The sequence below is a fragment of the Echinops telfairi genome, unplaced genomic scaffold (genome assembly GCF_000313985.2).
Source record: "Echinops telfairi isolate 266 unplaced genomic scaffold, ASM31398v2 ScPeMD7_443;HRSCAF=831, whole genome shotgun sequence".
Classification (NCBI taxonomy): Eukaryota; Metazoa; Chordata; class Mammalia; order Afrosoricida; family Tenrecidae; genus Echinops; species Echinops telfairi.
Genome location: NW_022104341.1, coordinates 7152257 through 7164878, shown reverse-complemented (window position 1 = coordinate 7164878; position 12622 = coordinate 7152257). Strand labels below are relative to the sequence as shown.

The following is a 12622-nucleotide window of genomic DNA, read 5'->3' as shown; positions in this document are numbered from 1 at the left end:
ACACACACACACACACACACACACACACACACACACACACACGCCTTCTCTTCTCCCTTGTCTATGTCCACACTAGCTCTCTTTCCCACGGGCCCATGGGGCTGCTCTTGACCCCGAGTTCCTTCTCTCCCAGCATGCACTCCAGTCGGTGGCCTGTTGGGGCCTTTTAGCTCCCAGAAGTACGGAACCAAACCGCGTTGTAAGAAACATGCCCCTCCTTTCCTTCTGGCGGGGAGGGTCAGAGAGGGTCAGAGAGGTGCGCTCTGCGGGCAACTTCTCAGCGGGAAGCCACGCTGCCCCTCCACCAGCGGGGGGCGCTGTCCCCAGCTTCCGGGCCGGGGCCTGGGGGGCGGGGCGGCCTGGGCGCAGGTCCGCGCTGGGAGGGTTGCTCGGTGCGGGTGGGTGCGTGACTGGGAAGCTCGTAAGTGCAGCACGGGCCGCACCGCCGACAACCCCGGCAGCCCGCAGGGCCCGGCCCCTTGGCGCTGGGTTCTTTGAGCGGGGAGAGGCTAGCTCACTGGGGACCCTTGGGCCTGCCCGGGCTTCCACAGTTCAGCAGAGAGGCGGGGCGGGGGTCGAGCTTATAGACGACCCCGTCCTGGAAGTGGCTCTGCAGAGGCCCAGAAGCGGGGCAGAGGGGATTGCTTCCCAAGGTTCCCACACGGCCCCCGGAAGTGGGGCTCCCGGAAGGCTTCCTTCTGCCACCCGCTCTCCCATTGTTTCCTCGGCGCCCCACACTGGCCGTGTGCCCAGCAGCCAGCGCCTGTCCCCGTGTGTCTTTCAGAGGACGCCCGACGGGTTTGACTCGGTGCCCCTGAAGACGTCCTCCGGAGGCCCCGACGTGGACCTGTGAGATCGCCACGCCCACCTCCGCCTCGCCACGCCCACCTCCGCCTCGCCACGCCCCCTCCGCCTCGCCACGCCACGCCACCTGCGCAGAGCCCCCTGCGAGCCCGGGCGACCCGGCGCAGGCTTCCCGCAGCACCCTCTGCTGGAAATCTCTTACTGTGGCCTTATCAGCAGAAGTTTCTATTTCAGATTTTTTTTTTTAAATAGAGGACCCAAACCCTGCTTGCCCCAAACCTGCCAAATATATCCACACTTGATATTAGAACTCCCTGGCTTGTCCTTTGTCTCCCTGTACGGCGCGGCCACGGGAGCTGTAGCTTCAAACGCTGGCCCAGCATCTCAGAGCCCGATTTTTGAGCACGGTCCCCTCCGCGTCACTATAGAAGCGACTGCTCCTGCCCTGTTAGGTGAGGGTAGAAACAGGACTTCTGACCCTGACTGGCCAGGGGCCCTGACTCGTGATCTCCTGCGGAGAGAGGCGGGTGAGGAGCTCTGGGCTTCTTCCCCAAGACCCCGAGAACCTGTTCAAAAGGGCGTGCAAAGCGTAGGCTGGAGGGCAAGGTGAGTAAGCCGTGTTTAGGGGAAGTCTTGTTCAGCACAACGAGGCAACAGAGAAGGGCATCTTGAAAACACCACTTTTTACACCCAGTGTTTTATTCCCTTTTCTTAATCATGTGATAAGTCTCACTAGAGCCAAAGGAAAAAGGTCCTTGGGAAAATGACTCCGCCCTGGTTGACTGGTCTACCCCCATGCTTTGTACCTCCGATCATCCCCCACAGCTTTCACCCACAGTGATGGAGAAGCTCCCCACCCTGAGTCCTCCAGTCCCCGAAGGTCAGGGTTCCTATGGGGCATCCTGGGATAGCCCTGAGGTAGGCAATACCTGCTTCTCAGGCCCACCCACCTGCTCCGCCTCAGAATAAATAGCCTCTGGACTGGCCAAGGCATCCCTAGGCTGTGTAGCTAATATGCCTGGCTGCTAACTGAAGGGTTGACTTTGAGCCCACTCACAAGAAACACCTGATGATCTGCTTCCCCAAAAGAAAGCCAGTCCTGGAGAACCCTCGGAAGACAGTTCCACTCCGGCTCACATGGAGTCCTCCAGCTGGCTGTATGGCCAAACAGGAAATGACTCCCAGGCGCCAGCCCTAGCTGCACAACCATGATCTTCAGGGAGGGAAGGCAGGCGGTGTTTACAAGGTGTTTGCCTGACTGAGCTACTTCTTGCTCGAAAGCATTGTCCTCCCCTCTCCCCCCACTCTCATTTCCTTTGTTTATCCCCCTCCACCCCCACAAAAAAAGAAAAAAATTAAAGGCCCCCATTCCTGACAGCAGCCTTTGCAAGAGGTGATCCACTTTACACGTCCACTATCACCGGTGAGTTTAAAGAAACAGAGCGGCAGACCTTTTCCGTCTTCTACGGGCAAGTCTCTGTCGCCACCGTCAGACTAGAAAGCCCATTCATTGGTGAGAGCCCAGCTGCCCATGATTTCCTCCTCCAGTGGGCACTTGGTAACCGAGACTGGAGATGGCTTTCGTAAGTGGTCTGTCCACCACTGAATGGCTTGTCTGAGTAGGCCAGGGCGCGTCGGTGATGGTAAAAGTCAAGGAGATCTGGAGCTGTACCCCGACCAGCGGGTCATTAACATGCCACAGAGGGCAGGGTGACGCCAGAAAACCAGGTCCACCCTCCTTTTTTGAGGGTGTTAGGCTCTCAAAGCCGGTGGCCATGTTGGAATTTCATGCAGTGGGTACAGATAGCCAGCTCTTGAGTGCTGACGTAAAGCCTCTGTCCAGTAGCCCCACCAGCACCCGAGGCCTCTGCTTTTCACAGAGTAACTTTCTTGGGGGCAAAGGGCACAAAAGATCCTCAGATTGTTATGGAAACCGGGGGGCGGGGGGGGGAGGCGGGGCATTCCTTGTTGATTTACTTATTCTGACATCTTGAAACTGTCCCCAGAAAGCCTCAAACCCAGTGACCTAGTCATACTACTGTAAGGCTCTTCTTAGTGACCTGCCAGGAGCCCCTGGGTTATGTATGCTATTGAGGTCACATGCAGTGACCCCAGCAATTGAGACATGTTAAACTTCTTTAAACAGCTGTATTGAGATACTTCATCTGTGATACAACTCACCTGAATAAAAATGTACAATTCAGTGACTTTCAGGATACTCGATGAGCTGTGTGTTTGTCACCAGAACCAGCCTGAGAACACATGCCTTAGAGTTCATATGGGGGAGGAAGGCCTTGTCTCCCTGAAACCAGAGCACGCTCGAGTGGTTTGCACAGGCGACTGGGGGAGGGAGGTCAAACGTGGAAGTTCATTTGGTTCCCTAGAATCCTGGGATGTACAGGCGGAACTCTTGTCATACAGGGCCCTTCTGTCTTTGACCAGGGATAGAAAGGAAGATGTGATTTATTCCAGGACCAGGGGCTTGCTTATGCCAACAAAACCTTTTTTGTTTGTTTGTTTGTTTGACTCTACATTAAAGATAAGACTGACTATATTTATACAACAGAGACTTTGTAATCGATTTTTCAGCTTTGTGAAACCAAATTTTTGTCCCATCAAGACTGGTTGGGTTTCCTTTTTACTCTGTATTTTAAGAGTTTGTAGTTTGTTATGGGATGGGTATTGAATGCCACTTTTTTTGGTTGAAATAAAACTCTACCTTTCGAGTTGTTTTTTCTTGTATGTGGGTTGGGCAGCCGGATATGTGAGTGTGTTAGTCCAGGTAGTCTAGAGAAACCAATTCAGAGACACTTATGTGTGTGTAAGAGAAAACTTTATATCAAAGAGCAATTGTATATTTAGAAAACATCCCAACCCAGTCCAGATCCAGTCCATAAGTCCGATATTAGCCCATACATAAATACTAGTCCATAAACCCTCTTTAGACTCATGCAGCCATGCAGTGATGCTGAATGCATGAAGATCACAGACCAGTGGGAGCAGTCTTGTGGATCCAGTGGTGGTGGAAGTATCTCAGCACTGGTGTGGGTCTCCACATGGCTTCTCCAGTTCCAGGGCTCTGGCTGCACCAGTGTAGCTCCATGTGGCTTGTCAGCAGGAAGACAAAGCAGAGAGTGAGTGCATCTGGCCTCCAGGAAGCTATTTTATCTCTATCATGCCTCCAAAATGAGGTCATCAAGCTGCGACCTGATTGACAGGCTAGACTCCACCCCTTCGCAAGTTAACAGGAGAGTGTATAAGTGCCACAGTGAGTGAGTGGTAAGTGGGTAAGTGTCCTTGACAAACAGAAGGATTCTGGATCTTGTTCTGAGGGTGGGGGTAAGGAAAGACCCCAGAGTCACACACACATTTCATAGAGGTACCTTCAGTCTGAAAGAGGACTAGGACAAGGCATGAGCAATCCATCCCGGAGAGGAAGGCCATCGGCGTGACCATAATGGTGTCCAAAAGTATGAAAAACAACAGATTCCTCACAAAGCCTGACTGGAGGCAGATCAATTCATCACAGTCACAGAGTGGACTGTGAAATTAGGGAGGGACCATGGCGGATCCGTACCCTGCTGTACACTAGAGAAGTTTGCGAGATTGGTTCTGGAGCCCTCGGACCACCTTGGTAGGACTGGGTACTCAGACTAAGTGCCCTAGTAGCCCAATTCCCATTAAGGACAAGTCCCTAAGGGCAAAACTGCCCCTGCCTGGGCTGTCTAGGGAATTCCCAGTAATCTGATTTCAAACACCCTGCCTGAGGACAAAGCTTTTTACATTCTAGTTAATGGTCAGAATGAACTCAATGGGAGCTGAATATTTGGAGGGCTATGGTTTATAGTGGGAGCCCAAAGTGCTTAGAATTTAAGTTCTATTGCAGCCCCCAGAGTGACAAAGAAAAGAACGTGGACTTCGCTAGTCTAGAAGCCAAGTTCTCACCACTTGTTGAGGAAGTAGCCAAAAGACTGGAGGTTTGAATCTTGGAAGAAAAACCTGCCATCTACTCCACCAAACTCAGCCATTGAAAACCCTAGGGAGCTCAGTGCTGTTTACACACACACACACACACACACACACACACACACACACACACACACACACGGCTGTCATGAGTCAAAGTCAACAGCCACCGCTTTAATGACATTGGGATACAGATCAAAAGAAGTAACCTAAAATAGGAACAAAACCAAAAAGCAACCCTATAGGACAGGGTAGAATTGTCCCTGTGAATTTCCAAGACTGTCATTCTCAAGAGAGCAACTCTTTACAGGAGTAGAAAGCCCTGTCTTTCTCCTAAAGAGTAACTGATGGTTCCAAACTGCTGATCTTGCAGTTAGCAGCCCAACACATAACTACTACACTACCTGAGCTCCTGAATCTCAGACAGAGGAACAAACAGAAAAAGGTGCTAAAGGGAGGCCCAAGAGGCTCTGAACTGGCGAGAGCCAATAGAGGGAAGGCAGCCAAGGTTTGGGTGCCCTGCCTCCTGCTCACTCCTTATAGCTGGTCCCTGCTCTCTAGCTGCCCAGGACCACTAAGGCTGTATCACCTCCAGAATTCTCCTTTCAAGGGCAAACTTCTAACCGCTAACCCCTGAAGTCTTGTACCCAGAGAGAATGTAATAAGCACCTACCATTATTAGCTTATCATCGGAGACCATGTCAGGCACCCACTGGTCTCTGACCAATGAAGGCACATGTTTTTATCATCGGAGACCATGTCAGGCACCCACTGGTCTCTGACCAATGAAGGCACATGTTTTAGCCTAGTTCCTCCAGGCTGTTTTCTGCCTGCCACCAGGTCAGTTCTGACTCATAACCGCCTGCAGGATAGGGGAGAACTGCCACCAGGTCAGTTCTGACTCATAACCGCCTGCAGGATAGGGGAGAACTGCCACCAGGTCAGTTCTGACTCATAACCGCCCTGCAGGGTAGGGGAAAACTGCCCCTGGGGGTTCTGAGCCTGTAAATTTGGGCAGCAAGCCTCATCATTTCCCCAAGGAGTGACTGATGAGTTCGAACTGCTGACCCTGAAAAGGGACAAGACAGAAGGCTGGGCTCTTTTAGGCACCCCTCTGAGTTCTTGTTCAGAAGAAAGGAGAGGCTTTCTCCTACTAAAAATATTTAGTCTCAGAAACCCATAAGGGCAGTTCTATTCCGTCCTGTGGGGTTGCTATGAGAGTCAGAATCAACGCAACGGCAGTGGCTTTTCTGTCCCCCTGGGCCCCATTGTTTAACTCTCCTGCACCTGTGTCCTAAGGTAGAAAGTACAGGGATTGATGGGATAGCTCTGTTTCCCAGTCCTGAGGCCTCAGAGGCAGCACCAAAGAGCTATCTCAGCATTAATGCCCACAGAAGTCCCACATCCAAAGGTGGGAAGGCTTCACGCCACCACTCCATCATCAAGGCATGATGTGGGTTTGTTTTGTGTTCGCTTCTGCCAGTGCAGCAGCGTCGGGTAGTTCCTGCTGATCAGAAGTCCTACCTGGCCGTTGTCTACATCCAATTAGCAAAAAAGGAAAATAACTCTTTTTCAGCTACATCACATGTGTTTAGACAAAAATAAACCAAAACCAAGAGGGTGATAAGAAGGGTAGGGATCATTTGACTAGCAGCTAATTCCATTCCAGCCCTAACCTGGAGGTGGTAGTAAGGTGCTGTCCAGTCAGCTCCAACTCACGGTGACCCTGTTCAGCAGAAGGAAACACTGCCCCGGCCTGTACCGTCCTCACAACTGCTGTTTGAGCCCATTGCTGCAGCCACTGCCCATGTGACGCGTCCTTTGATCTCTTGGCTGCTGCTTCCAAGAACACTGATGAGCCAAGCAAGACAGAATCCTTGGCGAGCTTGATCTTTTCTCCATGTATCATGATGTGACGGACTGGTCCAGTTGGGAGGATCTTGGGCCTTCTTCACAGGGAGTTGTAATCACCCAGGAGTGCCTCGGAAGAAAGGCCTGGCAATGGCTCCTGAACGACATGACACACACGGAGCCAACATCGACTCCACAGAAAGTGATGGGGTGGGGTTCTTTTTCCTCTGAGCCCCCCCTACCGCCACAGCTAGGGAAACAGGCAGCCCCCGTGGCAGGCCATGCCTTCAGAAGACTCATAGAGCCCAAAGCTTTGAGGACTCTTACAGTTTCCTCGGAGACGGCAGCTTTTACACTTCCTTTCCACTGGTTTCAAATCTTAAGCCCTAGGCAGGCTGAAGTCAGGGGGCAAGCCCAGACCGCCCACCCCCAGGCCACCTATGAGTCTGCTTGTCAGGTCCACCAGTGGCACTAGGCGTGTATGGCGGAGGAGGGAGAGTTACGTCTCATCACAGGAGCCTCTGCAGGTGCCCTAAGACCAAAACGGTCCTAGCACACCTAGCTTGTTCCCGGCATCGGGAAGGGGGCTCTAATGCCTTTCTCTGCAGCATGAAGATGGGCTTTTTATTCCTACGGAGAGTTCCAGTCTCAGAAACGCACAGATGCAGTTCTGCCCTCGAGGGCCTCTGCACCTCAGTCGGGTTGGACTCGGTGGCAGGCAGTTTGGTTTGGGTTGAGCGGGTGGAAGGAAGAACAGAACAGCTAATCACAGACACCCCCCGCCCCACTCCGATAGTCTCATTTCCAGGACGAAACCTTGCTTTCAGCCAGCAGCCAGAGTTCATCAGAGAAGCCAGAATGTGATCATATCAACGTACAGTGAACTCTTTGTTTAAAGGGTGTTATGAATTGAATGCTGCCCCCCAAATTATGTGTTAGAATCTTGACTCCTATACCTGTGGAAGTCATCCTATTGAAAATAAAGTTTTTCTTTGTATATAAATGAGAATTTATTCGGGCAGGGTATGCTAAACCTAACCACTTAAAAAAAAAAACCTGTCGTGTTTAATGTCATTGAACTGCACGTGAAGATTGCTGGAGTGGCAAATGCTTTGCTACCTATATGTGTGTCACAATTTTGAAAATACATATCTGTGAACGTTTGCAGGTGATGTTATTTTAAACGTGCACTTTAGGTGAAAGCTTCTAGCAAATCCTTCTCCTCCCCCATTGTCGGTACATAAAGTGTGCCGAGTCATCGGTTACATGCCCACCGTGGGAGGGAACTCTCCCCACGTCTGCCCTGGGCTCCCGTTTCCGTGTGTCTGAATTTTCTACCCTTCCTGCTTTTTCATCGTTGCTTGTTTGACTCTTGTGTGAGCGGCATGGGCTTGGTGGCAGGGAGAAAGCACGTTCCTCTCACATGCTCCTGTTTAGTTTTCATCGTTTATTAGGGGCTCATACAACTCTTACCACAATCCATACATACATCCATTGTGTCAAGCATACTTGTACATTCGTTACCCTCATCATTCTCAAAACATTTGCTCTCCACCTAAGCCCCTGACATCAGCTCATTCCCCCCCTCTCCTCCCCCCTCCCCCATGAACCCTTGATAATTTATTATTATTTTGTCATGTCTTACACTGCCCAACATCTCCCTTCACCCACTTTTCTGTTGTCCATCCCCCAAGGAGGAGGTTATATGTAGATCCTTATAATCGGTTCCCTCTTTCTACCCCACCCTCCTCCTATCCTCCCGGTATCGCCACTCTCACCACTGGTCCTGAAGGGATCATCTATCCTGGATTCCCTGTGTTTCCAGTTCCTATCTGTATCAGTGTACATCTTCTGGTCTAGCCAGACTTGCAAGGTAGAATTGGGATCATGATAGTGGGAGGAGGAAGCATTTAGGAACTAGAGGAAAGTTGTATGTTTCATCGTTGCTACCCTGCACCCTGCTGACTGGCTCCTCTCCTCCCCGCGACCTTTCTGTAAGGGGATGTTCCAGTTGCCTACAGATGGGCTTTGGGTTCCCACTTTGTTCTTTGATGCCTGATCCCTGATCCCTTGGACACCTCGTGATCGCACAGGCTGGTGGGCTTTGTTGCTTCTGAGCTCGATGGCCTTTAAGACCCCAGACGCTGCTCCTGTTTATTTTAAGGCTCTGTTGCTCCGAGTCTGCATAGACTCAGACTGCTGGGGTTTCTTGGTTTGTTTTTTCCCTTTCAGTCTATTGTCTGGTGGGAAGATAGTTCCCAGGAATGGCTGCAGCTCCAGGTCAGCAGGTTTCTGAGGGCCATTGTCTTGAGGGTTCCTCCAGTCTCCATCAGACGGAGAAGACTGACTGCCTTGTGAACTTGATGTTTTGCTCTGCAGGCAGAGCAGTTGGCACGTGGGCTGTGTCCGGGTGGTTCATGAGACTAATTGCTTCCTGAGTCTATGGTTTTCTTCCATCCTTTGCTACTCCCCAGAGGAGGAGGCAGAACACTGGCTTCATGAACAAGGCCGTGCCATTGACGTAATGTCCCCTGGGACGAAGGCCCCATGAAGTTGTTTGGTTATGTCTCAGAAGTTTCCATGACTGTGCCCCGTGTGTGCTCTATTGTCTAGATTAATATTCATACAACACCTACAATTATGTATTTGGGAATAGGCTTTTCTTTGTTATGTTAATGGGATGATACCAGCACAGGGTGTGACCTAAACCTAACCACTTCTGAGTGAGGTAAACAGAAACGTAGGCACAGAAATTACAAAGGCCAAATTGAGAAGGTAGGTGCCCCATGACAAGGAACCCTGGAATACTGGGGTGACCACTGTTGAAAAAGACCAGGGTCTTCCCCTCCCAGAGCTGAGGGGGAGCAAGTGCCTTCCCCTAGAGCTGGTGCCCTGGACTTTTATCTCGCCCCCTCATCTGTGAGAAAATACACTTTTGTTGTTTAAAGCCACCTACTTAAGGTATTTTATTACAACAGCACTGAGAAACTAAGGTTTTCAAATGGACCCAGGACATGACCGCAATACCTTGTATGCCTTCAAATTGGTTAGTTTCCTGTTGGGAGAGACTCCTCATTCCTCTCCCTCCAAGTTTTCAGCTGCACTTTTCCAACCTGTGGTCTTCGGGTTGGTACAAAGACATCCTGATTTGCCCAGTATTTCAGCTTAGATTCTGAGCACTAGTTTGCGGGAGGCTTGACAGCGAGCATTGGATTCCTTGTGGAGTCTCCACACAGATTCAACTCGGCTGAGTTCCTGCTCATTGAAAGTTTTGCCCTCAGGCAATGTGTTTGAAAGGTGATAGCCTGAGCTAATAACTTGTGTGATAAGTGAATTACATGCCAATAAAACTGTTAAAAAAGAGGAAAGAAAGTTGATTACTGCCAGTCCCCTAGCCAGCACACAGATTTGCCTGGATGGAACGCCTCGGTCGGTCAGAGGGCCCGAAACCTACCCTGTCCGCGTTTGCTCGTTTCTCTCATCTTCAGGAGTGTGCATAGCTCAGTCATGGCCACTTTTCTGACTCTCTAGCCCAGCCTGCAACTGTGATGCGTTGATGTGCCAGCAAGCATGGTTTTGTGTAGCTGCTTTGTTCTCGTGCCTTTGAAGTGGGCTGTGCCCCAGGGCCTTGGACACCAGTATGGCCTCACGCTGATAGTCTCTCTCAGCAGGATGACTTGCTTTTGTCCCATTTAGGACTTACTAAATGTGTCACTATCAACGATATTTGAACTTGGGGTCCCATTTCTACCCCAGGGGAGCCCTTGTGGCACAGGAGTCATGTGTTAGGCTGCTAATTGCATGGTCAGCAGTTTGAAATCATGGAAGTCGAGGCTTTCTACTCCTGTAGGGTTACAGTCCTGGAAACTCACAGGGGCGATTCTACCCTGTCCTGTGGGCTTACTATGAGTTGGCATCAACTAGATGGCAGTAACTTTGTTTCGTTTCTCCCCTCGTGGAGTCCTGGTGGCATAGTGGGTTGCACATTGAGCTAGTAACCACAGCGTCAAAGGTCTGAATTTAACAGGTGCTCTGAAAGAGGAGGCTGTCTAGCTGGAGCACCAAAGGAACAGTCCTACTCTGATGTACAGGGTGGCCATGGGTTTGTTGTTGTTGTTGTTGGGTGCCAGAGTCAGTTCCCACCCAATGTGCCCCTATGCACAGCAGAAGGAAACGCCGCCCAGCCCAGTCATCTCACAATTGTGCCTACGCTTGAGCCCGCGGTGTCGATTCAACCTCTTGAGGGCTTGCCCTCTTTCTCTGCCCTCTCCTTTACCAAGCACGATGGCCTTCCCCAGAGACTGCTGTCCGCTGACAGCACGTCTGAAGTACAGACGATGGAGTCTCACCATCCTTGCCGCTGAGGAGCACTCTGGCCGTACTTCTTCCAAGACAGATCAGTCTGTCATATTAGCAGTCCACGGCACTTTTAATATTCTTTGCCAGCACTACAATTCAACTACATCGACTCTCCAGTCTTCCTTATTCAATATCCAATTTTTACATGCATTATCAGGGGATTAAAAATACCATGGGTATTGGGTGGGCCTGGGTCAGGCCTACCTTATTCCTCAAAGTAACATCCTTGCTTTTTAATACTCTAAAAGAAGTCTTGTGAAGCACAGTTTACCTAATGCAATATGTTGCTTGGCCTCTTTTGTTGTTGTTGTTGTTTGACCTCTTGACTGCTGCTTCCATGAGCACTGATTGTGGATCCAAGAAAGACAGAATCCTTGTCAATGCCAATCTTTTCTCCATTGATCATGTTACCTATTGATCCAGATGTGAGGATTTGGATCTCCTTTACATTAAACCGTGATCCATACTGAAGCCTGCAATCTTTGATCTTTGTCAGCAAGCGCTTCAAGCCCATCTCATTTTCAGCAAGCAAGATGTGTCATCTGCATATCTCAGGTTGTTAAGAAGCCTTCCTCCAATCTAAAGGGTTTGGTTGGGCTTATTTCCCCTAGCACAGACCAATAATCAGATTAGGAAAGAGCTGAGGCGAGATCACCTGAGACTATTGCCATATTCGTATCTAAAAATAAGGAAGAGAGCAGAGATTCAGACAGGGGTCCAATATTAGGACCTCTTTTAGGGTACAGCAGTGAACTTGGGGTCAAATCTCAATATACTTTAAAGAGAACAAGTCTTAAACAGGACAAAGAAAAGACAAATACAAAAATGCATCCCCTGGAGGAGGGAGACCACTAGCAGAGGTCATAACGGTATCCAAAGGGTTGCTGAGATTCACGAACTTAGAAAGGGCACGGGAGAGCAAAGGGCACTCACAAATTTACTAGCGGCAGATCAATTCATCATATTTACAGGTGGGCCTATAGAAATGGGAATGAGACCAGGATTGGGGCACGTACATTATGTTAGACATAAGAGACTGCCACCCTCGTTTGGTAGTCTCCATCAAGAACACCCCAGTACACCCTGAGGGAGACTACTTGTGGCTGGGCTGGTTAATGGAGTAGACGTAAACCACTTTCTAATGCACTCTGCCTGAGGCCAAGGCTGTAAACAACCCCAGCTTAATGGTCAGAAAGAATTCAGTGGGGGCTTAATCTACATAAACAAAACATAAACCAAGGGTGATGCTGACTTATAGTTACCCTATAGGACTGGGTGGCAAGCCCCCTGTGAGTTTCCAAGACTGTAACTGTTTACTGGAGTAGAAAGTCTCATCTGTCTCCCTGGGGCCCACTGGTGGTTTCAAACTGCTGACTTTGAGTTAGCAGTCCAGGGCTTAACCACTAGGCTCTCCGCAAACCAGATGCTCAGAATTTAAGCTCTCAGACAAACAAAGTCTGTAAACCGGAATCGGGTTGGCAGGCCTCTGCCGGCTGTGACACACCCTTCCGCAGGACGAGGAAACTGGGATAATCACACTTTTGAGGGACCACCAGAGTGTCACGCGGAACTGAGGAGCAGGGAGGTTGACAGACATAACTGACAGAACAAGGGAGAGCAGAAACAAATAGCTTTATTGGGG

At 50.2% G+C, this 12622-nt stretch overlaps 1 protein-coding gene across 1 annotated transcript in view; it reads left to right on the top strand.

Annotated features, from left to right (window-relative positions):
* ELAPOR1 (endosome-lysosome associated apoptosis and autophagy regulator 1) overlaps positions 1 to 1114 on the top strand; it is an 88657-nt gene extending 87543 nt beyond the window's left edge. The window contains exon 19 of the mRNA XM_045292016.1: positions 785 to 1114. Coding sequence (XP_045147951.1) covers positions 785 to 853 — 69 coding nt within the window. The 3' untranslated portion in view covers positions 854 to 1114. The remainder of the gene's footprint in view (positions 1 to 784) is intronic.
* The last annotated feature ends 11508 nt before the right edge of the window (positions 1115 to 12622 follow it).